Source organism: Antechinus flavipes, chromosome 1 (assembly GCF_016432865.1).
Source record: "Antechinus flavipes isolate AdamAnt ecotype Samford, QLD, Australia chromosome 1, AdamAnt_v2, whole genome shotgun sequence".
Taxonomy (NCBI): Eukaryota; Metazoa; Chordata; class Mammalia; order Dasyuromorphia; family Dasyuridae; genus Antechinus; species Antechinus flavipes.
This window is the reverse complement of record NC_067398.1, coordinates 691,518,874-691,544,723: the sequence shown is the minus strand read 5'-3', so window position 1 is coordinate 691,544,723 and position 25,850 is coordinate 691,518,874. Positions and strand designations below refer to the sequence as shown.

The following is a 25,850-nucleotide window of genomic DNA, read 5'->3' as shown; positions in this document are numbered from 1 at the left end:
GTGCAAATGGTGTGGACATGCACGGACAGTGTAGACACGCACGGAGGTGTGGACACGCACGGAGGTGTGGACACGCACGGACAGTGTAGACACGCACGGAGGTGTGGACACGCACGGACAGTGTAGACACGCACGGAGGTGTGGACACGCACGGACAGTGTAGACATGCACGGAGGTGTGACACGCACGGACAGTGTAGACACGCACGGAGGTGTGGACCGCACGGACAGTGTAGACACGCACGGAGGTGTGGACACGCACGGAGGTGTGGACACGCACGGAGGTGTGGACACGCACGGACAGTGTAGACACGCACGGAGGTGTGGACACGCACGGACAGTGTAGACACGCACGGAGGTGTGGACACGCACGGACAGTGTAGACACGCACGGAGGTGTGGACACGCACGGACAGTGTAGACACGCACAGAGGTGTGGACACGCACGGAGGTGTGGACACGCACGGAGGTGTGGACACGCACGGACAGTGTAGACACGCACGGAGGTGTGGACACGCACGGACAGTGTAGACACGCACGGAGGTGTGGACACGCACGGAGGTGTGGACACGCACGGAGGTGTGGACACGCACGGACAGTGTAGACACGCACGGAGGTGTGGACACGCACGGACAGTGTAGACATGCATAGAGCTGTGGACACGCACAGACGGTGTGCACACGCACGGAGGTGTGGACACGCACGGACGGTGTGGACATGCACATGCCTGGGAAGAGGCTTTCCTTTCTCTCTTCCCCCCAAACCCCCCCTGCCTCAAGGCCCCCATAAGCTTGTCAGGACTCGAACCCAGGGCCTCTGACCCCTGTGCAACATTCTGCCAGCACTCCCCACCCGCCCTTTCAGGGGACGAGTGTGGCCACACGACACCGCCTCAGTTGCTGACGTTCCGCTGTAGCTGCCCTTCCGTTTCACACGACCGTGGCCCGTGGGTGCGGGTCTCCCTGACTCGGTTTCCCTTCCTTTGCCTCGGCCCCTCAGCCTCCCCCGTGGGGGCTCTCCCCCTCCCCCACGGCTCTGTCGGGATCTCCGCCACGAGAAAGGGCCCCCGGGGCTGCCTCGCGTCCGTGCGCCTGGGACACGCCGGGCCCCTCCCCCACAGTGCGGGAGCGGCTGTTTCCCTCCCACACTGCGCCATCTGTGCCCACGCCAGGTGTGAAAGGTGGGCGAGCCCAGGCCGAGGGGCCCTCTCTCAGGCCCCGAGGCGCGGCTGCCCCTGCAGCTAAGGAAAGCCCTGCGGGAGTGTGTGCGTTAGTTCCCACTGACTACCTGTGATCCCATTCAGTTCTATGAGCACTGATTAAGTGCCTGCTGTATGCAAGGTCTGGTCCAAAATCCCCCCTCCCCCCCCCCCCCAGCCAATCCCATCAGACAGGCTCACCCTGAGCCACGGAGCCCCGCCCTCGAGGAGGTGACCTTGCAGATGGGTCACAGCGCCCCCCGTGGGAGGGCCGGGGCGTGCTGGCTGACAAGGTCCCAGCCAAACCCGCCCGGAGTTATCCCCGGGGAAGCGTGATGGGGCCCGCATCTCCCCGAGGGCCCCAAGGGCTGCAGGAGGGGGGCCTCGGCCCGTCCCGCCCCCACTGGGACTGCTCCCTTGGGGATCCCGCCGGCCTGGGGCACCTGGGCCAACCAACGGATGCCCCGCCCGGCTGCCTCAGCAAGGCCCCGGCGGGGGGAGCGAAGCCCTCCCGGGACTCAGACCAGGGCCCTCCCAAGGTCTTGGCTGTTCGGGGGGCGCGGCGTCCGGCCTGCAAAGGCCTCTCAAAGCACGGACGGAGGGCCCCACCCACGGGTATTCCCACCCGACCCCCCAGAGGCGAGGCCAGGGTTTCCTCTCCTAGTTTTTCTCACTTTCCTGAATTCAATACTAGCAAATCTGTCGAGCGCCCGCTACGTGCACCAGGCGCCGGGTCAGGCCCGAGGGGCAGAGAGAGGCGCCCAAGGCCCCCTGCACCGAGAGGCAGAAGGGGGCGGGTGAGGGGAAGGACGGGAGAAGGATGACGGAGGAGAAGCCAGACTGACAAGTGGCTCCAAGGACAGACAGACGTCTGAAGGGGCAGATGCAAGGAACGAGAGTCGGGAGAACGGCGGCCGAGAGCACCAGCGCCGAGGACAGCCTGGGGGGCGGACGTCCCGGTCCGAGGAGGAGGAGGCCAGCCAAGGCTGGGAGGGCAGCGGCCCGGGAGGAGGGGGAGGCCGGGGGCTTCCTCTTACCTTGGAGAGCTCCTCCGAGCCGCCGTGCTGGGCCAGCAGAGGGGAGGGCCGGAGCAGGGGCTCCTGCAGCAGCTCCAGCCGAGGCCGCTTCGTCTCAATGAATTCGATTTCGGATTTGCTCAGGTCCGGCAGGTAAGAGTGGGTCTCGGGCCGCAGGTGTAACTCCTGGGACCTGGGGCGGAGAAAGGACACGGGGTGGTCAGTTTGCTGTGAACCCCCTGCATGTTGGAATCCTTACTAACTGCTAAGTAATTAGAGTTGATCTAATCTTACAAGAAGTTGTTTTGGCCAGAACCTGAAACAAGGTACTAAGTAGAACTAATCAAGACAAGGCTTGTGTTCCCACCTTTACTCAAGGGAGTCCACACCTTAAAGCTCTTTGGGCCAGAGAGCACTATGGGAGAAAACCCATAATCCCATTCTCTCAGAAGGTTCACATATAAGGCGAGACAGCCATTCCAGAATACATTTTTTCCTCTTGGCTGGCTGATCGCGCTAGACTCGAGAGAAACGACTCTGCTGCAGAGAACACTTTTGACGGACTTCAGTGGAGCTACGCCAGAAGCCCTCTCTCCGCGGCAAGTTGGTGCTGGGCCCCCCAGAAGGAGATAAGAGAGATCTTCCATCTCTGTTGGAGGCAGAAGAAAGCAGAGGCAGAGGCTGAAGGACAGAACCTTTGGATTTGGAGACATCCGAAGGGCTCTAAGCCTCTAAACCGGCTGTCCTCTGAGAACAAACTCCAACATTTGAACTCTAACATTTGGCGCCCAAGCGTGGGAACCAAGGACCCTACTTTCACTGAAGAAGTCTCCAGTGACCAGGAACTGAGTGAGTACATCCTTTTTTGGCTGAAATGGGACAGATCCTAGGTAAAGATTCTCCATCCCCCACCCCAACCCCCCCAACCCCAGACCCATCCAAGAGTGGTGCTATAGAAAGCATGCTTAAGCTGATAGAAGATCAAGGGCTACTTGTAACTTGGGGACAGACAGCTAGACTTCTGGCTACATTAAAACGCACCTCCCCTTGGTTCTTAGAGGAAAAGCAAATCTCTCTAAAAAACTGGGCATTGGTTGGTCAACAGATGTCTGCATATAACAATGAAAACGGTCCTCGTTCAGTTTCCATTGCAGTGTTCTATTTATACAATACAATACAGATGGCCTTAAAATACCAGGATATCCAAAGGGGGAAGCCTGAGATAAAGGAGGAAGACAAAGAACAGATTAATGGCCATATCCCCACAGGGCAGGGAGACTTGAGTGAGGCTCAAGGGTGGGGTGAATCTGAGGCAGCCTCAGCCCCACCTGAGGAGCAGGTAATTGACTCTCCTTCATCAACTCCACCCTCCGGGATGGAGGGAGGAGGGGTAGTGGGGGGGGGCAGTGACAGCACCAGCATCTCCCCCCCAGCATCTAGCATCTCCCCCCCAGCATCTAGCATCTTCCCCCCCAGTATCCAGCACCTCCCCCCCAGTATCCAGCACCTCCTCCCCAGCATCCAGCACCTCTCCCCCGGCATCCAGCACCTCCCCCCCAGCATCCAGCTGCTCCTTTTAGTAGATTGCAAAAGGGACTAATTAAGGCCAGAGAAGAAGGGAAAAATGTATCAGAATTTCAACACCACATTTTTCCTGTAATTCAACAGTTTAATTCTTCAGGTCAAGAAAGTAGAAGATACTCACCTTTTGATATAGAAATCCTCAAAGACCTGAAAAAAGCTTGCACTCTTTATGGGGCTACATCAGCTTATGTTAAGATGCTATTGCAAAATTTGTCTTTTGAAATCTTGACCCCTAATGACTGGAAATCGATAGCAAAAATATGCCTAGAACCTGGACAGAACTACTTGTGGCTTTCTGAATATAGTGAGCTCTGTAGGATACAAGCCCAACAAAATATTCAAAGTGGAGTTCATACTGCAATCACCTGTGACCTACTAACAGGTACGGGTCCTTATGCAGATGTCGCAGCACAAATTGGTTATTCTGTAGCAGCATATCAGCAAATTGCTGCTAATGCTATCAAAGCGTGGGCTTCTCTTCACAATAAAGACGACAAGGGGGGGGGCCTTCACAAAAATAACACAAGGGCCAAATGAACCCTTCGCTGACTTTGTGGGACGCTTGCAGACAGCTATCACAAGAACAAATGGAGAAAATGCAATAACAGACATCTTGATAAGGCAACTTGCTAAGGAAAATGCTAATGAGGTTTGCAGAAGAATTATACTAGGACTGCGCAAGGATGCTCCTTTAGAGGAACTCATAAGACGCTGTGCCACAGTGGGCACAGGTGCCTTTTATAGCCAGGCTATGATGCAGACTTCCCAAAATCCAAACATGGGAAGACAGAATCCCTCTTGGCAAGGGACTTCCAGAGAGACTCGTAGATGCTTTCAGTGTGGAAAAGTAGGACATCTGAAAGCTCAATGTTGGTATAGAGATAGAATGGGAAGACAAGGTGGGAGAACGAGACCCCAAACCCCATGTCCAAAATGCAACAGAGGCTTCCATTGGGCCTCAGAATGCAGACAGATTCAGGGAAACGGGATGAGGGGCCCAAGGCAAAAAACACTTGGGGCATGATGGCAGCCAATGGTGCACCCAGAGAGTGCCTAGAAGTCCAGTACCCAGACATGGCCAATCAGCCAGAAAGCCATATGATGGGAGAAGGGGATTACACAGTCAACCAGCCAGGAAGCAACCTGATGGCAGAAGGGAATTACAATTGGGGAGAATAGAGCTGTATGCAGCTGGGACAACTGAGATACCCCCTGGAGAGGTGAAATCTGTTCCTCTCCAGCCTATGGATCCCCTACCTCCAGGCACAGTAAGCTTGACCATTTCACCTCCTTTTTGTACGTACAAAACAGTGTCCATCCACACACTGATGTGGGAAACTGGGGAATGTGTAGATAATATCCCAGTCACTAATACAGGTAGTCAATGTGTGACTTATCACCCAGGAGATGTAGTAGCATCAGGTTTACTCATACAGAATCCTAATAAGCAGCCTCGTGATAGTCACCCAGGTTCTGACTCCAGACCACAAAAACCAGGAATATACTGGACAGCAGCAGTAACGGCTGACCGACCTATGCTCACGATCTATATAAATGGCCTACCATTGGAAGGATTGGTAGACACAGGTGCGGATCGTACAGTTATTAGAGGTGCCAGTTGGCCCAGTCACTGGCCAAAGATTAAAGCAGATACCTATATGTCTGGAGTAGGAGGATCAATAGCAGCTGAAGTTAGTGCTGCCCCTATGAGATGGACTTTTGAAGGCAAAACAGGAGTTTTTGCTCCTTTTATAGTTGAAAAAATCCCCATCAATCTGTGGGGAAGAGACGTTTTACAACAATTGGGGTTAAAAATGAGTACTTCGGTTTTTTAATCAGGGCTGCTGTTGAAGGCCTGCCAACACTTTCACCTGTTCCTATCCAATGGAAAACTGATACACCAGTATAGATAGAACAGTGGCCCTTAAGTAGCGATAAAATTCAGGCCTTATTAGATATAGTACAGGAGCAGCTTGAACAAGGGCATTTACAACCTTCTCTAAGTCCTTGGAATTCACCAGTGTTCGTTGTAAAAAAGAAATCGGGAAAATGGAGGATGCTCACTGATTTAAGAAAAGTGAACGAACAGATGGAAACTATGGGAACTCTTCAGCCAGGACTTCCATCTCCTACTCAGCTTCCTAGAGAATGGCCTCTTTGGGTTATAGACATCAAGGATTGTTTCTATTCCATCCCTCTGGATAAGGAGGATATGAAGAGATTTGCCTTTTCGGTGCCCAGTGTCAATTTAGCTGAGCCTTATAAAAGATATGAATGGACGGTTTTGCCACAGGGTATGAAGAACAGCCCCACTATGTGTCAAATGTATGTTGCTGCTGCTCTTGCTCCAATAAGAAAAGCATTTCCAAAAGTTATGCTATTACATTATATGGATGATATATTGGGTTGTGCACCTGAGGAACAAATTCTAGAAGCATGTCTACAAAAAACCATAGAAACACTAAGATACTACAAACTTCATATCGCTACGGAAAAAATTCAAAGGCATGCTCCTTTTCAATATTTAGGATACAAAATATATCCTAAGGCACTTACACTACAAAAACTGTCTTTAAGAACAGAGAGGTTGAACACCTTAAATGATTTCCAAAAATTAATAGGAGATATCCAATGGATGCGTCCAGTATTAGGTTTAACTACCAATCAATTGCAACCCCTATATGACATTTTAAGGGGAGACACTGCTTTAAATTCACCACGCCGGCTTACAAAAGAAGCTCAAGAGACCTTGAGAGAAGTTGAACTGGCTTTATCCAATGTAGTTGAGAGAGTAACTCAAAAACCCTTGGAAATATCAGTTTTTGCTACGAAAGAAGCACCCACAGCAGTCCTTCATCAAGGAGACAGTGTGATAGAGTGGGCGAACCTCCCAGCACAACCAGAACAAAGCCTTACGCCTTACCCAGTGCTTGTGGCTAGAATTCTATTAAAGGCCATTAAGCGAGCAGTACAATTATCTGGGACAAGACCTGACAAGATATATACCTTCTATACAAATGCACAAATTAATGTATGCTGTGAAACCATCCCAGAGTGGCAGATTTTATTGGCCATGGCTCCAAATTTTGCACATGGATCTCCATTAAAGATAACCAGACTACTGCATAATTGGCAATGGATTTTTGAAGAGAAGGTTTCTAAGGTTCCTCTTGAAGGACCAACCATCTTTACAGACGCAGCCAAACAAAATATTTGTGCTGTATACTCTCATGATCTAACCGTAAAAAGAGTAGTCAGAACTCCTTTTCAGTCCACTCAGCAGAACGAATTATATGCGATCATGCTAGCTCTCACTTATTACCCAGGCGACATAAATATAATATCTGATTCAGCCTATTCAGTAGGTGTGGTACAAAGAATTGCCACAGCCCAAATAAAATTTGCAGCTTCTAATATATATTAGCTCTTTAAAGAACTTCAAGAGCAAGTGAGAAAGCATCCAGGAAAGATTTATATCCTGCATGTCCATTCACATAGTGGACTTCCAGGTCCTATTTTTGATGGAAATTCAAAGGCAGATAGCCTTTTTAACTATGTTAGCCAGTACGCCTTTATTTCAGGAGGCCCAGGAATCCCATTCTAAATACCATCAGGCTGCTCGAGCTTTGCGTTTACAGTTTGGGATTACAAGAGAAGAAGCTAGGAGCATAGTGAAAAGCTGTACAGCTTGCCTTCCCTTCCACGCTCCTACACTGCCTCCAGGGAAGAACACCCTCGTGGTTTGAGACCCAATGAAATCTGGCAAATGGATGTGACTCATTATAAATCTTTTGGTCGTCTGTCTTTTATCCACGTTGTGGTAGACACCTTTTCAGGATTCACTTTTGCCATACCAGCAGCAAAAGAGACAGCCCGAGTGGTCACTGAATTCCTCATTCAAGCATTCGCAATTATGGGTGTGCCACAAGAAATAAAAACAGACAATGGTCCTGCATACACCTCCAAACATTTTGCACACTTTTGTGCACAGTATAAGATTTTACACACTACTGGCATACCCTTTAATCCTCAAGGTCAAGCAATAGTAGAAAGAAGAAACAGAGACATTAAGACACGCCTCCAAAAACAAAAGAAAGGGGGAGCCACGGGTAACCCTAGAGAACTTCTAAATTTAGTTCTCTATACCATTAATTTTTTAATCTTTGATAAAGATGCACTGGCTCCAGCAGACAGGTTTTATAACCCACCAGAAGAGCAGTGTCCAGTGCGAGCAGCTCCACTATCTTTAGATAATCGCCAGGTGATGTGGAGAGACCCAGAAAGTGGTGAATGGAAGGGACCAGATAGGCTAACTGCTTGGGGGAGAGGATTTGCTTGCATCTCTACAGGTGGAGAAGGAATCAGATGGGTGCCTACGAGCCGCATTCGCCTTGTCCATCGCAGAAAGATGGAGCAGACCCTTGAAACAAAGGAGAAGACCCAAGAAATATCAGGTGGTTCTGTTGCGATTGTGCTCATAAGAATTATTAGATTCCTGGCACATGAACTAATGGACAATGGAATCCTATTGGACTGTTTCTAGGACTTATGGACATGTGTAAATTTTCAGATTGATTCTTGTTATTTGTTACATTACTACTAGCCTGTGTTATATTGCTATGTGCTCATGTAAATTATGTATAATGCCTCCCATATTGATGGATTTATATATACCATGTATATCTGTTACAAAGTTCTGGCCCATATTGATGGATTTATGTGTACCCCCTCAGAAACCCCCTATGTTTTAAAACAAAAGAAAGGGGGAGATGTTGGAATCCTTACTAACTGCTAAGTAATTAGAGTTGATCTAATCTTACAAGAAGTTGTTTTGGCCAGAACCTGAAACAAGGTACTAAGTAGAACTAATCAAGACAAGGCTTGTGTTCCCACCTTTACTCAAAGGAGTCCACACCTTAAAGCTCTTTGGGCCAGAGAGCACTATGGGAGAAAACCCATAATCCCATTCTCTCAGAAGGTTCACATATAAGGCGAGACAGCCATTCCAGAATACACTTTTTTTCCTCTTGGCTGGCTGATCGCGCTAGACTCGAGAGGAACGACTCTGCTGCAGAGAACACTTTTGACGGACTTCAGTGGAGCTACGCCAGAAGCAGGAACAGAGTCCCGCCCCTTGACCTCCGCCCCGTGCTCCCCAGGCCGCTCCTCTAACTAGCAGAGAGGAGCCAGAAAGTTACAAGGGGACCTGGGAAGCAGGAGGGCTTCGTGCCTGCTAATGTAGACGCGCCCCCACCTCCCAGGCTTGGTGCCTGCTAATGTAGACGCGCCCCCACCTCCCAGGCTTCGTGCCTGCTAATGTAGACGCGCCCCCACCTCCCAGGCTTGGTGCCTGCTAATGTAGATGCACCCCCACCTCCCAAGTTTCACACCTAATAAAAGAAAATTTGGTTAATAACACTGCAAACTGTTTCCTGCTGCTCCAGGAGGTTCCCTTCCTCCCCAACCGCCCCCATCCGACAAATAACGGAACCCCTCTCTCAGGAGCCAGGCTGGGCGCAGGGCCTCACAAGCCCCTCGGAGAGCATTGTTGTTCTCAGAAGCAGTGGCGCGGGGCCAGCAGAATGGCCCCCCAAGCTCTGGCCCCCACCCCTGCGGGACCTGACTAGGTGATCTCTTCTAGGCCCCCCAGTCCAGAGGAGGCCGGAGAATAAGCAGCCCCTGGGGGATGGGGCTCTGCTGGGACTTGGGCACCCCCAAGGCTCCCCACGATTCCTCTGCTCCCTTCCCCCCCCCCTTCTCCTTCAGCAATCTGTCCTGCAGCTCCCTGCCACGTGCTCCATTTCCCACTGAGGAGGAGCCCAGGCCCTTCTAGAAATAGGCCCAGGGGGCCCAGAACCTGAGACATTCTGGGAGTCTCTGAAACAATCTCACAATTGGGGCAGAATCCTTAAGTGCAAAACTGCTCTCGCCGCTTCCTGTGCCCGGCCTCGGCCGAGACACCTCACCTGGAGCCTCAGTTTCCTCTTCTGTAAAACAAAGGGAGCAATGGGTGGATGGCCTCGAAGGCCCTCCTTTATCCTTTTAGGAGCCTTTACACTAGGGCACGGGCTTCGAGATTTCAAGATACCAGGGGCAGTTTTTTAATTCTTGCTAAAGAAAGAAAAGACCTTACGGCCCTGTCTGTTCTCTCCTAGATGAAGGGCGTTCAGCCTCCCCTCCCCTCCCCGGCCCCACCCGTGAAATGGTACGGTCTCCGGTTGCCCGGTAACTGCGGCAGATACAGAACATAAGGGGGGTCCTTTATTTGCTGGCACACTGTGGACTCCTGGGGGGCGGCAGGGGGCCTGAGGGCCCTCCTCGGGATCATGCCTTTTGATGCACCAGATCCAACGCCCGGATTACGCAGGAAACCGTCACTTCTACAGAGCAGAACCGCAAAGCAGGGCAGGAGCCCGGGGAAGAGCTCCAGCCCCAAAGCGTCACCCGCCGGGAGCCAGCAGGGGGGCCGGCGCCCACTCAGTGCTTGAGAAGCTGCGGGAAGGGCCCCAGAGGTCCAGGGGAAGGTCTGCCTAACGAGCAACGAGGCTAAATGGGGAGGCCTGGTCGCATGGTCAGTGTGGGGGACAGAGGGGCTCCATGACTTCTGGAAGAGGGAGGAGAGGGGAGGAAGGGGGAGGAGGGAGAGGAGAGAGGGGGAGGAAGAGGGAAGGGGAAGAAAAGGAGGGAGGGAGAAAGTGTTAAGAGTTCAAATGTTGGAGTTTGTTCTCAGAGGACAGCCGGTTTAGAGGCTTAGAGCCCTTCGGATGTCTCCAAATCCAAAGGTTCTGTCCTTCAGCCTCTGCCTCTGCCTTCTTCTGCCTCCAACAGAGATGGAAGATCTCTCTTATCTCCTTCTGGGGGGCCCAGCCACCAATTTGCCGCGGAGAGAGGGCTTCTGGCGTAGCTCCACTAAAGTCCGTCAAAAGTGTTCTCTGCACCAGAGTCGTTCCTCTCGAGTCCAGCGCGATCAGCCAGCCAAGAGGAAAAAAGGTATTCTGCCATAGATCCTTCATCGCTGGCTTTTTATCTGCCTCTTCTGAGAGAATGGGATTATGGGTTTTCTCCCATAGTGCTCTCTGGCCCAATGACTTTAAGGGAGGTGTGAACTCTCTTGAAGTTAGAAAGTGTACTTTGTGAAGCTAGCATACTTGTGGAGTCCAATGAGTAAAGGTGGGAACACAAGCCTTGTCTTGATTAGTTCTACTTAGTACCTTGTTTCAGGTTCTGGCCAAAACAACTTCTTGTAAGATTAGATCAACTCTAATTACTTAGCAGTTAGTAAGATTCCAACAAGAAAGAAGGAGGAGAGATGGGAGGGAAAAGGAGGCAGAGGAGGAAGGGGAAAAAGAAAGGGGAAGGGGAAGAGGAAGCGAAGGAGAAGGAAAGAGGGAGGAGGAAGAGGAAGGGGGAAAGAAGGAGGAAGGAGGGAGTGGAAGAAGAAAAAGCAAGCGACAGCTGAGCCTGAGTTATGCACAGTGGTAGGGAGATGCAGATCACGTGACATCTGGCTCGGGCTTGTCCATCTCTACTCAGAACTCAGTCCCCAGAGGCCCCGGAGTGGGCAGGGAGGCGGCGGGACCCACAGACTGCGCGGGCAGCAGACTAGCAGGACCGGGAGGGGCGCGGCCCAGAACACCGAGTCCTCGGACTGAGAAACGGGAGCTGAAACAGTCCCCCAGCATTCATGAAGCACCTACTGTGTGCTGGGGATAGTCTGGGCCTGTCCTCGGGGAGACACCAGCCCCAGACAAGCTGAGCCAGGAAGCCTCCCCCGAGGGCGGGGGCTTCGCCCGGCAGACGCGGCTTCTCCCGGCTAACGCTTCCCACGAGTCCGCACAAATGGGAAGGAGGCCACGGCCACCGGCCCAGGCCCCGGAGAGTTACCCCGCCGGGAAGGAGCCGAGATGGCAAGCGGGCCGATTCCAGCGGGAGCCGTCTCGGAGATGGAGCCTCTGACTCACGGCGGATCCGAGATTCATCTCTCATTATCAGCCGCGCACTGAACAGCCTCGCCGGGATGGTCAACTCCGAGAGAAACACCAAAGGGGGGGGAGGGAGGCAGACGAGCAAACCAGGCTCCCTGCCAAAGAGCCCCGGGGCGGCCCCAGATCTCACCGGGAAAGCCAGAGGGCTTTAAAAGGGCTTTTCCTATCCACTGGAAGCTGCCCGGGGCTGGGGGAAGTGGGAGCGCCCTCGCTGAGGAGCCTGGGACACTCACTGGGGGCCTCCCCAGGCCCCTCCCGGCCGCTGGCCGCTTCCCCACGGGCCTACACCCTCATCTCCCCACGTCCCACTCGGGCGCTCCTCCTCGCCTGCCTCCAGGTTCAGCCCCCAGGTCACCTTCTGCAGGCCCCCTGGGGACTCCCTCTCGTCTCTCCCCCTGGAGACCTCGAGGGCAGGGGTGGCCCCACGTGGCTCTGTGTCCCATGCCCGGCGCCCAGGATCCCAGGAGCCGGAGTTCACTCTCCCTGGGGTGGGGGAGGGCCGGCTCCCACCCCGCGCTGCTGCCTCAGGGGTCACTCGCTAAGCGTCTGCCAGGTCGCCTGCAGCCCGGCTCGGTCCCTCCTCGGCCTTTGCCCCTTGGCGCGGCGGTGTCCGTCTGTACCGGCGATGGCGAAGGGCAGAGCGACGACAAAGCGCTGCCCGGGGAGGGAAAGGAGAAGCGATGGGGGCCCGCAGCCGGGCGGGCCCAGGAGAGCCACTGGGGCAGCGAGGGCCCTGCCAGGCCCTTCCCCACTGGTCTCTGCATCCAGGCCCCGAAGCGGAGCTCTGGCTGAAAGGAGTCATTGCCATTCTCTCCCAGTGCTGCCTTTCCGGGCACAGGGAGGGGGCTCCCCTCAAAGCCCACCTGTTCCTGCCTTCCCCTCCGAGCTGACTGGCCATCGGTGCTGCAGAGAAACCACGCGGGTCTCCCCATGCCTGAGCTTGTGAAAGCAAGGAGCTCAGCACAGCCCTAAGCACCCGGGAAGCCCCTCGAAAAGCCTCTTAGCTGTCTGAAAGCGCCACCTGGGGCCGCGGAAATAAATAAGTTCAAACTCAGGACCTCAGGTGGCGAGGCAGGGCAAGCGGGTGGGCAAATGCCCCTGAGCCTTCTCCCCAAAGCAGTGGGGGCAGGGGGGCGCGAAGTGGGGCTTGCCCCTCTGAGGGGCTCCCGGGTGCTAGCACCCTGCATCGCATAACTGGACTTTTAAATGCATCAAAGGAAATAAGCAGATGGCAGAAGAAATCAACCACACTGGCACGCCGACGTGGAAATATTTTTTACGAAGTTCTCAGGCTCCTGGTTTAGAACTGACCTCCAAGGGAAAGATTACAGCGCTGCTCCCCCTCCTCTTCCTCCATTCCCCCCCCCACTTCTTCTCCTTCTTCCTTTCTCTTCCTCCTCCCCTTCCCCTTCCTCTCCTCCTCTTCCCCCTCCCCTCCAAGATTTTCGCCCAGGCTCTGGGCCAGACTCTCTTCCTGACTCAGTCCCAAAGCCAGGACCCCGTCCCCACGCTGCCTCGCTACCAGGACCCCTGCTCCTGTGCCTTCCGCAGGCCTGGCCCCGTCCGGGGATCGGGGCCTGGAGACAGACAGAAGGGCCTCCCGAGGCCCAGAGCGACGTCCTCCTTCCTTTGCAGACCAGGGCGCGGGGCAGCGCCGTGCTGACAGCGGGAGGCGGACACGAGGGGAGGCTCAGACCCTACCCCTCCCATAGGCAGACGGGGCCCCTGGCAAGGGCCACCGGCCGGGAAGCTGCAGAGCAGGCGGGAGCCGCCCCACGCGGGCCGCCGGGAGGTTTCTTTGGGCTTTGGGGCGACAGGAGAGGAGAGATTTTTGCTAATTGAAAAGAAAATTTAATTAGAGCAGATACTGATCTGAATCAGCAGAGCTGCCTCGCCAGCCGTGCCCCACATAAAGTCTCGGGTCCGCACGATCGGCTCTGAAGCTCCGCCGAGGGCTTGAATTAGATGATCTCCTGGCAGCCGCACAGCGGGAACTCCGGGGCCGTTCTGTCCTGGGGAGACTGTGCGCCTCGGGTACCAGAGGGAGGGCCCTTAGTGAGTGGGAGCTTCTGGCGCGGGGAGTCCCTCCACACATCCGGCCTGCTCCCTCACTCTGTAACAGTGCGTGATCCCAGACAGAGACAGAGAGACAGGAAGAGGGAGGAAGAGAGACAGAGACAGAGACAGGGACAGAGACAGGGACAGGGACAGGGACAGAGACAGGGACAGGGACAGGGATAGAGACAGGGACAGGGACAGGGATAGAGACAGGGACAGGGACAGGGATAGAGACAGGGACAGGGACAGGGATAGAGACAGGGACAGGGACAGGGATAGAGACAGGGACAGGGACAGGGATAGAGACAGGGACAGGGACAGGGATAGAGACAGGGACAGGGACAGGGATAGAGACAGGGACAGGGACAGGGATAGAGACAGGGACAGGGACAGGGATAGAGACAGGGACAGGGACAGGGATAGAGACAGGGATAGGGATAGGGACAGGGACAGGGACAGGGACAGGGATAGAGACAGGGACAGGGACAGGGATAGGGACAGGGATAGAGACAGGGACAGGGATAGGGACAGGGATAGAGACAGGGACAGGGATAGGGACAGGGACAGAGACAGGGACAGGGACAGGGATAGAGACAGGGACAGGGACAGGGACAGGGACAGGGACAGGGACAGGGACAGGGACAGGGATAGAGACAGGGACAGGGACAGGGATAGGGACAGGGACAGGGACAGGGACAGGGACAGACCCAAGACCAGAACCTGATTCTTGGCTCTGAGTTCCCTGGCTCCTTGTTACCAGATGAGGGGGTGGATAACAGTATCTTACACAGTCCCTACAGAGGTCAGGGATTTTGAAGGAAAAACGTTACACATACTTTTTCAATTTCCCTTGGGCTGGTTTATTTTTCTGAACTACTTTCCTTCCCCCTCCCTGCTTTTTAGGGGTGGGCGGGAACATATTTAGAAATGAAGAGGATGCCAAAAGAAATAAATTTTTAAAATTGAAATACAAACATATATTGTATCTAGGATATACTGCAACATATCCAACATATAAAGGACTGCTTGCCATCTAGGGGAGGGGGTGGAGGGAGGGAGGGGGGGGAAAAATCGGAACAGAAACGAGTGTCAATATAAAGTAATTATTAAATAAAAAATTAAAAAAAAATAAAAAAAAATAAATTGAAATACAAGATGCCCATTTCACAGATCAAGAAACTGAAGTGTGAAAAGTCGCTCTTGGTCACACATGCAATAAATGGAGGAGGCTGGGTTGAAATCCAAGGCCGCTGGCCATAACTCTCCTATAAAAGCCGTCCAGGAAGTACAAAGGACTATGGGACCTTGGCACCTGTCTACTGAGTCCAACTGTCCCCCGTGGTGGAAGGCACAGGGGCTTTCACCCCAGAGAGGACGCAGACAGGGATCAAAGCCAGGGGCCACAGACAGAATCCCACCCAGCCCCCGACTACCTACAAAGGAAGGCATTTCACAGGCAAAGGGCATCCCCTCTCCCCCTCTGAGCAATCGCTGGAGTTCAACATTAGGCTAAGCCAAAGGATGGGTGGCCCATGGTCCCAGGGACCCAAGCAGTCCTGGGGCCCGGCCCAGAGTGTGTTGGAGGGGCTTGTCAGAACAGGTGATGCCCTTGCAGATCATGGGAGAGGGGGACTTCTCTCTCCCCGTCTCTGCCCCCCCCCTCCCTTTCCCTCCCTCCTTCTCTTCCTCTGTCTCTCTCTTGCTCTCTGTCTCCCTCTGTCTCTCTCTCTCTGTCTCTGTCTCTCTCTGTCTCTGTCTCTCTTGTTCTCTGTCTCTGTCTCTCTCTCTCTGTCTCTGTCTCTCTCTCTTGTTCTCCCTCTCTGTCTCTGTCTCTCTCCCTGTCTCCACCCCCCTCTCTGTCTCTGTCTGTCTCTCTGTCTCTGTCTCTCTCAAAAAGGGGAATCAAGGACTGACATGGCAAACAAGAGAAGTCAGGGGGAGGACTAGAAAGAGTAGCACATTTTTCTAGGAAAATACATTTTATGTAAGCAAACTGTCGGGGGGGGGGGGGCAGCATGGCATAAGCAAAGCGAGAAAGCCTGGGTTCCAGGGCTCTGTGGGTCCCGTAGCAGCAGCTTGGGGGGAGGTGGACTCCAGCCAGGGCCTTAGTGACCTTAGCTGCCTGAGTGACCTTGGAAATCTAATGACCCTCCCAGAGCCTCGGTTTCCTCACCTGCCAAATGAAGGATGTGGACGCCAAGTCCCTCCCCACCCTTATGCTACTGTCTAAGCCATATCCCACAAGGGAGCCCCTGAAAATATTCTTGCTAAGAGTTTCAGCGCCCCCGGGGCAGCCCCCCATTACTTCTGAACACTCCATCTGCCATATATCTCTTCACCACTCGGGGCTCCAGGTAAGTGGGAATGGCCAACGGGCCTGTGTGGACAGTTTCCGCCCCAGGAGATACCCACAAGACAAAAATCACTCATCTGGCTGAAACCCTCACTAATGTTTTTAAAAATTAAGGGAATTTAAAAGAAAAATAGAATTTCAAAAGTTTTTTTTAAATAAGTCTTTGGGAGATCGTCAAAGAGGGAAAGAGATCCACGTGTGCCAAAATGTTTGTGGCGGCCCTTTTGTAGTGGCAAGAAACTGGAAACTGAGCGGATGCCCGTCTGCTGGGGAATGGCTGAATGAGCCATGGCACATGAAGGTTATGGAACACTATTGTTCTGGTCAGTGGGCTGATTTCAGAAAACCTGGAAAGACTTATATGAAGGCAGTGAAGGGAGCAGAACCAGGAGAGCACTACACGGAAACAACAAGGCTATCAGAGGATCAAGTCCGATGGACGGGGCTCCCGTCTACAATGAGCTGATTCGGACCAGGTCCAACAGACCTGTGGTAGAAAACGGCATCCACAAGCACAGACGGAGCTCCGGAGGCCGAGTGTGCACGGGAGCGCACTACTTCCACATCTGTTCCTTTGTGTTCTCTTTCTTTCTCAGGGTTTTTTCCATTTTGGTCCAACTTTTCTTGCACAACATGACAAATATGGAAATACATTCAAGAGAATTACACAAAATGCACCTGGGTCAGACTGCTCACTGTCTTGGGGAGGGGAGGAGGGAGGGAGGGAGGGAAGGAGGGAGGGAGGGAAGGAGAAAAATTTGGGACGCAAAGTTGTACAAAAATGAATGTTGAAAACTATCTTTACATGGATTTGGAAAAAAGTTTTAAAAACTCTGAGGAAAAAAAAAAAAAAAACTCTTTGGTTCCTTGGAAAGGAACCCATTTGGAAAGGCTTCTTTTCCAAAGTAATCCTCCCTGCCTTAGTGGCCAGGTGGCACAGTGACTAGAGCACCCAGCCCAGACTCAGAAAAATCTGAATTCAAACCTATCTCAGGCACTCTGGGTATGTGACCCTGGTCAAGTCACTTAATCCTGTCTGCCTCAGTTCCCTCATCTGTAAAGTGAACGGAAATGGCAAAATCCTCCAGAATCTTTTCCAAGAACCACCCAAATGGGGTCATGGGGAGAAAAACAACCGAACAACAATCCTGACTCACTCTTTACTACTTGGGTGACCTAGGGCCAATTCCTGAATCTCTCTGTAAATTGAGGAGTTGTCCCTAATGCTCTGGAACCCCCTCCCTGATGCTCTGGAACCTCTTCCCCGTGCTCTGGAACCTCCTCCCTGTCTTCTGAGTACTAAATCACCAGTCGCCGTCCATCACATTTATGAAGCACCGACTTCGTGCCAAAGCCTGTAATGAGTGCCACAAAGGAACGTACGAAGGGGGGGTGGGGGCTGATCCCCGGCAGTCTGCAGAAGGCAGAGGTTCTCACAGGTCACTCACAATTGTGGTGAGCTTCTTCTTCTCAAAACGCAGCCAGGTGATAAAAGTTCAACTCTTTTATTGTCTCCAATATAACCCGGTTAGCTTAGAGGCCTATCTCTCTGCTTGGTTCCAAGAGCTCTTGCCGCTTTGTCCTTTGCTTCTGCCTCTGCTTTCTTCAGCCTCCAGCCAGCTCCAATTTTCATGTCATTCCCGTGAAATCTCCACTTGTAGCGTCTTCCTCTCCAGAACTCCTTCGACTGGCCCATTGGCCTATTTATGCTCCTTCCAGAGAGAGGGATTATGGGTTTTCTCCCATAGTGCTCTTTGGCCCAAAGAACTTCAAGGGAGGTGTGAACTCATTGAACTCCAATGAGTAAAGGTGTGAACACAAGCCTTGTATTGATTAGCTCTACTTAGTACCTTGTTTCAGGTTCTGGCCAAAACATCTTCTTGTAAGATTAGATCAACTCTAACTAGTTAGCAGTTAGTAAGGATTCCAACACACAATGACCCCCAGGAGGGGGCTGGGAGACGGGGTTAAAGCTCAGCACTCCTAAGGGGCCCGGCGACCAGAGCTGCCCGAGAGCCGGCCCAGGGCCCGACGCCAAGGAGCCCAACTTCGGTCTCCAAGGTCCTCAAGATGGACTGCGGACTCCAGAGCCTGGGAGCGCGCCCCACTGCCCCTCCGGCCAGGAGGGGCCAGGCCGGGGGGTGGGTGACCGCCTGAAAGGCCTCCCTGACTTCAGAGGATGGAGGGCGGCCCGGCCCCTGGCCTAGGAGTGTGGCCTGAGACCGGGGGCTCCAGGGCCAGCATTCTTTCCCCGGCCCCAGCTGCTTCCCGCCCGCCCAGGGAGGGGAGGAGGGACAGGTCTCGGATCAAAGGGAGGCTTCTGCTCAGCGCAGGCTGGGGGAGGGGGAGCCCCTGCACAGGCCCCCGCCCTCCCAGCATCGCCTAAAAGATGTTTTCCCAAAAGCCTCCTCCGACACAGGAAGCCCGAGCCCAGCTGCCTCCAGCTGTTCCTTTCATTAGTTATTTTCCCACATGAATTTGGGGAAGAAAGGAGGCTGGAGGGCTCCCATCTCGCCTGGCTCTTCCCAGCTTGGGAGGCTCCTCCCTTCCTCCTCCCCAGCCTCCCAAACAGACACTGCCCCTGCCATCGGGAGAAAGCCTCTCCCTGCCCGCCCACAGAATCCGTTAGGCTGGCACTGCCAGGTGACGGAGGGGCAGAGCCACCTGGAAAGGCGAACAGCCCCGGCAGGGACACGCCGGCAGGCCCAAAGCCCCAGCTGGGACGGACAGACGGACACAGGCCGCCAGCCCCCCACTGAGGCAGGGAATGGGGGTCTATGCCCGCCCCCCAGGGCCCGGCCAGTCTGGCAGCCGCCAAAGGAGCCCCTCACTCTCACAGGATGGACTCTTTAAGACTAAGTTGCTGCCAAGAGCTGGCTCCCCAGTCCCCTCCCGCCCATGCTGCCTCCTCCTCCTGCTCCTCTCCTTCCTTCTCTCCCTCCCCACCCCCCACAGAGGCTCCAAGGGCTCCCCCCAGTGTCGGCCCCAGCTCCTGCCCTACGTGGGCATGGATGGCGAGCTCGCAGTGAGAATCAGGAGCTCCAGGCCTGTCTACCCCCCTTGCTCCTTCTCCCAAGGATGGGCTCGACCCTGTTTTCTGCCTGTGTCCTCAATGGCCTCCTGGCACACAGTAGGTGCTTCGCAGATGGCAAAGGCCTTTGGGCCCCACTAAGCCCCCCCCAAGGCTTATTCATTGCTTGGACTTCCCTTCTCCCCCCTCCCTGAGCCCCCGCCTCAGCCGGGGTCCCTCCAGCCCTCACTGCTTGTCAGTCTTGGGGGTCCAAACATGTCAGCCAGCACTCGAGGCTCCCCCTGCACCCCAGAAGCCTCTCTGCTTCCCCCGCAGGTGTTGTAAAAGTGAACTACACAACAGGAGAGTGAGTAACGGGGGGCTCCCCCCCGGCTGTGGGGGGCAAACGGGAAGACCCTCGGGCCTCTCCAGGAAGGAGGGGAGGCTCCCCTGCTGGGCCCGCCTGGAGACCAGGGAAACCAGCAGGGGAGCGTTCCCCATGGCGAAGGGTCGGCTCCAGGGAGGGCCATGGTGGGCAGCGCGGCGCAGAAGGACCGGGGAGAGCCAGGTTATGGAACCCAGAGCGGAGGGAGCCTCAAGTCAGGAGGGCCTAGAGCTGGGGGCACCTTCCAGACCGGGACAAACACTGGGAAGGTGCTGCCCTGCGTCAGGGGAGGGGCTTTCCTCTCCTGGGAGTTCCCTCCCACGGGGCATCCAGGGCTCGCTCTCCCTCCCGACTGCTCCTTCCTCTCAGGCTCCAAGGCCCCGGGCAGAGTCCCAGGTGAGCGCGGGCCCCAAGGAGAGAAGCAGAGTGGGGGGCTGGGCCCAGGGCGGCCCTTGGAAGGCCCCGAATCACAGGGGCGGGTCCCACGTGCCCCGAGAGCCCCCCAGAAGCAGCCCCGGCCCCGTCCTCACCTCTCATTCCCAGGCTGGAACTCGGACAGCAGCGAAGGCCGCCGGCGCTGGGGCTGGATGATGGATCCTGGGGACAGGTGGGGAGCGTAGTCCCGGGGATGGTGCTGGTACTCCAGGAGGCCCACTTCCTAGGAGAGGAGGGGGAGAGCCAGGGTTAGTGTGGGTGACAGTGGGGGGGGCACCAAACCAGGCCGGGGTTCGGGCCCCAGCCCCGCCCCGCCCCCAGCCCGTGCCCCGAGAGCGGCCCCGGGGCCTCACGGCCGAGCCAGGAAACAGAGGCAGGAGCTGAGGGGCCGCTGCCCCGGGGTGGCCCAGGCAGGACCTGAACCTGGACCTTTCTGCCCCCACCCCGAGCCAGGCCCTGCACAAAGCTCCGCCCTCCTGTGCGGGGGCCCGGGCTGTTACACAGGGCAGCTCCTCGCAGGAAGCAGAGGGCGAGCGGCTGCGGGAGGAAGGGCGCCCCCGAGGGCCAGGGGACAGCCGCAAAGGGCCCAGGGCTCGAGGCCCAGCCCCGAGAGCAGCGGGCAGGGGGTGGGGGAGGCTGCTCTGGTGCTCACAATGGGGGGCTCTAAGGCGGGATCCGAATCCACGTCCCAGACCCCCCCTGCTCCCAGCCCCAGTTTCCAGAAAGAAGCAGGTGCTGAGAGAACAGCGGGATGGGCCGAGCCCCGCCACCGGCTGAAGACAAAGGCCCGGGCTGGATTCAGGCTTCCCAGAGTCCTGTGGAGCCGTGGGAAGGGCTGGTGTACATGTGTGCACACACCACACACACACACATGTACACGCACTGCCCCCCCACATGTACGCACGCTGTCCCGCACGCACACACATGTATGCACACTGTCCCGTGCACACACACGTATGCACACTGCCCACGCACGCTGTCCTGCATGCACACACATGTATGCACACTGCCCACACACACATGTATGCACGCTGCCCACACACACATGTATGCACACTGCCCACACACACACACACATGCGCACACACTGTCCTGCATGCACACATGTATGCACACTGCCCACACACACATGTATGCACGCTGCCCACACACACACACACACACACACATGCGCACACACTGTCCTGCATGCACACACGTATGCACACTGCCCACACACATGTATGCACACTGCACACACACACATATGCACACTGCCCACACACACATGTATGCACGCTGCCCACACACACATGTATGCACACTGCCCACACACACATGTATGCACGCTGCCCACACACACACACACACACATGCGCACACACTGTCCTGCATGCACACACGTATGCACACTGCCCACACACATGTATGCACACTGCACACACACACATATGCACGCTGCCCACACACACATGTATGCACACTGCCCACACACACATGTATGCACGCTGCCCACACACATGTATGCACGCTGCCCACACACACACACACACACACACATGCGCACACACTGTCCTGCATGCACACACGTATGCACACTGCCCACACACATGTATGCACACTGCACACACATGTATGCACACTGCACACACACACATGCACACACACTGTCCTGCATGCACACACATGTATGCACACTGCCCACACACATATGTATGCACACTGCACACACACATGTATGCACACTGCACACACACACATGCACACACACGGTCCTGCATGCACACACATGTATGCACACTGCACACACACATGTATGCACACTGCACACGCACACACATGCACACACTGTCCTGCACGCACACACATGTATGCACACTGCCCACACACATGTATGCACACTGCACACACATACATGTATGCACACTGTCCTGCACACACACACATGTAGAATCAACGGGAGAAATACAGTTAAGTAAGAGTAATTAGGAAAAAAAATTGAAATATGTTTCTCTGATAAAGACCACATTTCTCAAATAGAGACAACGGAGTCAAATTTATGAAAATAAGAATCATTCCCCCAATTGACAATAATCAAAAGATATGAACTACCTATGACTCACTAATGATTAGAGAAAAACAAATTGAAACAATTCTGAAGTACTTACGACATTGGTTAGTAGGACAGAGAAGGAAAATGACAAATGCGGGAGGAAATGGGAGAAAAATGAGACCTTAACACACTGCTGGTAGAGTTACAGACTGATTGAGCCATTCTATGGGGCAATTTGGAACGATGCCCAAAGCACCGTAAAACCGTGCATACCCTCTCACCCAGCAAACACCACTGCTACGTCTCGATCCCAAAAGAGATTTTAAAAAGGAAAAAGACATATCTGGACCAAAATATTCATAGCCGCTCTTTTCTGAGGGCAAGGAACTGGAAATGATGGAAATACTCATCGATTGAGGAACGGCGGAGCAAATCACAGCGCGTGATTATGAAAGAATATTATTGTGCGACAAGAAATAATGCACAGGATGCTCTCAGAAAAACCTGGAAAGCCTCCCATGAGCTGACGCAAAGCGAAATGCACGCGTACAAAGTGACAGCGGCACCGTGAGATGACCAGCTGGGAGTGACATAACTCTTCTCAGCAATGAAATGACCCAAGACAACTCAGAGGGACTTCTAATGAAAAATGCCATCTTTCCCCCGAGAAAGAACTGAGGCAGACTGAAGCAGACTTTTTCTACTTTATTTTTCTTGAGTTTGGCCCTTTTTTGGTCTCAGTTTTCTTTTACAATGTGACTTATGGAAATATTTTGCATGCTTGCTTTCTCAACGGGAGGGAGAAGGGAGAGAATCCGGGACTTGTTTTAAAAACAAATGTTAAAAATCGTTTTTATGTGTAACTGGGGAAACAAAATACTAAATAAATTAAAGAAAAAGAAAAATTTGAAAGAAAAAAATTCAGGGCTACAAGATAGCTAAGAAATGATAGAGGGGCCTGACAACCAGAACATGTTAACTGACTTACTCGAAGCTATTCGGCGTAAATGGCTACGATTTGAACTCACATCCTCAAGATGTCCAAGCCAGGGGCTTCTGAAAACTATACCAGAGTTAGAAAGAAGGTTGAGGGTTGAAGCAGCATCCTCATGAAAAACCTTGCCCCCCAAAGCTTTTTTTTTTCCAAATCCTAGGATAATTGCATTTTAACATACTCTGGCTGCTTATACTTGTGTGCATTTTATTTCAGGCATTTAGTAGCATTAAAAGGTGTTGAGCCGGTCTAAGAGTCAGAGCTGAGGGAAGCAGGGAGGCGCCTGCGCTTGTGCAGGGCTGAGCCAGAACCTTGGGCTGGGGCCACAGAGACGTCCTTTCAGTCGGGAACTCCGAGGTTCCTGGCAGCCAGCGGCCCTCCTGGCGGGTCCTCCCAAGGCCAGAGGCTGCATCTGCACTGGCTCACTCCCCACCCCTTCCTTCCTCTAAGGAGCCCTTTCTCCTGCTTGGCTCACGCCGACCCGCTCTGCGGTGGATCCACAGCTGGTCAAGGAGCACAGAGCCCCTGCCCATGGAGCACCCCTACCCAGGGCCCCGAGGCACTGCAAGGAGCACCCTCACCCACGGATCACAAGCCGAGGCCAGTGCCTTGGGGGAGCGGAGAGGAGCTTTGAAATTTGGGGACAAGGGAAGGGGGAAAGGGGAAGGAGAAGGGGGAAGGGGAAGAAGGAAGGCTCTACACTGAGCAGATCTGGGCTAAGCCCCGTGTCTGTTCTGTGTCTAGTTACATCCTTCTCCCCCACTCCCCTGAGAACGTAAGCCCCCAGAGGGCAGGCCCTGCGGTGCTTCTCTTTCTCCGCCTCCGGTGCCCTTATTACTAACTGCATTCAGCCCCCAATACACGGCGGGCTCAGGACCCCGGGCTACCCAATGCCCTGGGACAGAAAGAGGCCCAGAAGGTGGCCCCCCGCCCAGGGAAGCCCGGTCCTGGCTCCCCCAGCCTCTCGCCAACGGGGCTCCCCGCAGTCTGGTTTCTAAATCCCCGGAAGGCCCGCCAGGACAATCCAGGGCAGGCTCCTCTTTTTTGGAGACTTCTAGAGGTCCAGGGGAGTCAGGTGACCACGGCACACGTGCACGGAGCATCGGCACAGACCGGCCCGCTGGCAGCAGCTGTGAGTGCCCAGGGACGGTGACCCTTCATCTGTACAATGGGACAGCATCTCAATGGGGGGTGAGGCCGCCCTCCCTGCCTCCTTGCTCCAAGAGGCCGTAAGGGGGCTGCTGGGAGGACCCCACAGGACGACCCTGTGCAAGGCTCTGGAACCTCAACACCCAGGGTGTGGGGGGTCACCTAGGAGGCTGAAGGGGGGGCAGCCCAGCGAGGGCAGCTGAGTGGAGGCTTGCTGGGCTCCCCAGCCTGGGGGGGCGGGGGCCGGGCCGCTAACGCCGGCAGCTGAGCCGAGGAAGAGCGCCACCGAGCGTTCTCGCTCTCTCCCATGTGGCCGGGCTCCAGGCCCCGGGACAAGGGATCCACTGTTCCAGGCCCCACTCCTTGCCTTGCAGCTGGGGCCTCCCGCCCAGCTACCAGGAATGCTGAGCTCCCCCAGCCCCGGACACAGGAGGAAAGCTGCCCAGTCCTCGCCAGCACCGCTGGCCCTCGGTGCCAAGGGGGGGCTCTCCTGGGAACCATCCCCTGGCCAGTGCCCGGGCCCTGCCTCGCCACCCCCCGCTCTCCGGCCCCACTGCTACCGGGGACAGGCAGGGGAGTTAATGAGCTGCACCTTCCATGGGCACTGATGGCCAGGGAGACCCCACTGGGGAGGGGAGGAAGCGTGGCCAGTGCCTCCTCTCCAGGCAGCTCCCGGGCCAGGGAGGGAACCAAGGAGAGCAGGGGTTTCCAAGGTGTGAGCTTATCTTCCCCCTCCAGATCTCTCAGCCTCAGTCTCTGAACTGTGAAATAAAGGGGGTGTCAGCGGCCAAGCCAAGCCCAGGCTGCCCCCCCTACAGCCGAGAACTGGGGAGCCCTTGGCCCAGGGCTGCTGCCAAGAGCCACCCCCGGCTCTCAGAGGCAGAACAAACCACAAAGGCTTTGCTGAGCAGGAAGCTGAAGCCCAGGGGCCAGGACAGGACTTCTCGGGACAAGCTGCAGTCGTGGCCACAGACCCCGGCCTCGCCGCCGCTCCGGCCCAGAACGGGCCGCTCGGGAGAGCGGCGAGTGAGCCGTTTCCCCAGAAGGCGGGCATCCACGCCGGGCAGCCACCGCGCCAGGGAGGACCCGCGGAAATCTCGAGGGCAGGGACGGGCTTTGCATTAGCTTTGCGCTGCAGCTCTTAGCTCGGAGCCTGGCGCGGAGGAAGCCTCTGACCAAAGCCGTTCACCGACTGGCGGATGGCCTGATCCCTGTTTGGGAATGGACTGGAGACTTCCGATGACCCCTCCCCCTCCCTCTGACTCGCAGGGAGGTTCATTAATGCATCAGTGACACGAAGGGGGGAGAGAGCGGGGATTCGCGAGCGCGCGGTTCCAAGAAGCAATGACCCACGCTCACTTTTAATGCTGCATAAAAGGAACCAAGGCCCGTGGTGGCTGGGGGAGAAGGGGGCAGCAGGAGGGGGAAGGGGTCTGCGAAGCTTTCTGTTCCGTTGGGGCTTTGACGCCCTGTTTCTGGAGCCCAGACCAGCACGGCGAGAGCCCTTGAGCCCCTATTAACGAGCCCAAAGAAAAGGCATCTCCGAGAGAACACGATGGCTGTCGTCAAGTAGGAAGGGCAGCGGGAAAGGGACCAGGCTTCTGTGTGTCCCTGAGGGCACAACGAGGCCCAAGGAGGACCAGCCTTCAGTCC

At 55.0% G+C, this 25,850-nt stretch overlaps 1 protein-coding gene and 1 long non-coding RNA gene across 17 annotated transcripts in view; one reads left to right on the top strand and one right to left on the bottom strand.

Annotated features, from left to right (window-relative positions):
- NCOR2 (nuclear receptor corepressor 2) overlaps positions 1 to 25,850 on the bottom strand; it is a 267,487-nt gene that overhangs the window by 159,962 nt on the left and 81,675 nt on the right. For 15 of the 16 annotated variants that reach the window (XM_051972629.1, XM_051972638.1, XM_051972635.1 and 12 more), the window contains exons 3-4: positions 20,118 to 20,245; positions 2,234 to 2,405 (exon numbers count right to left, since the gene is read on the bottom strand). In XM_051972629.1, the coding sequence (XP_051828589.1) occupies positions 2,234 to 2,405; positions 20,118 to 20,245 (300 nt within the window). Of the gene's footprint in view, positions 1 to 2,233; positions 2,406 to 3,253; positions 3,319 to 20,117; positions 20,246 to 25,850 lie in introns of those variants that run through there. The other variant, XM_051972639.1, reaches the window with a different exon arrangement.
- Positions 9,974 to 10,724, top strand: LOC127545387 (uncharacterized). Its single transcript, XR_007949644.1, has 2 exons — positions 9,974 to 10,367; positions 10,625 to 10,724. It is a non-coding gene; the product is annotated as an uncharacterized LOC127545387 (long non-coding RNA).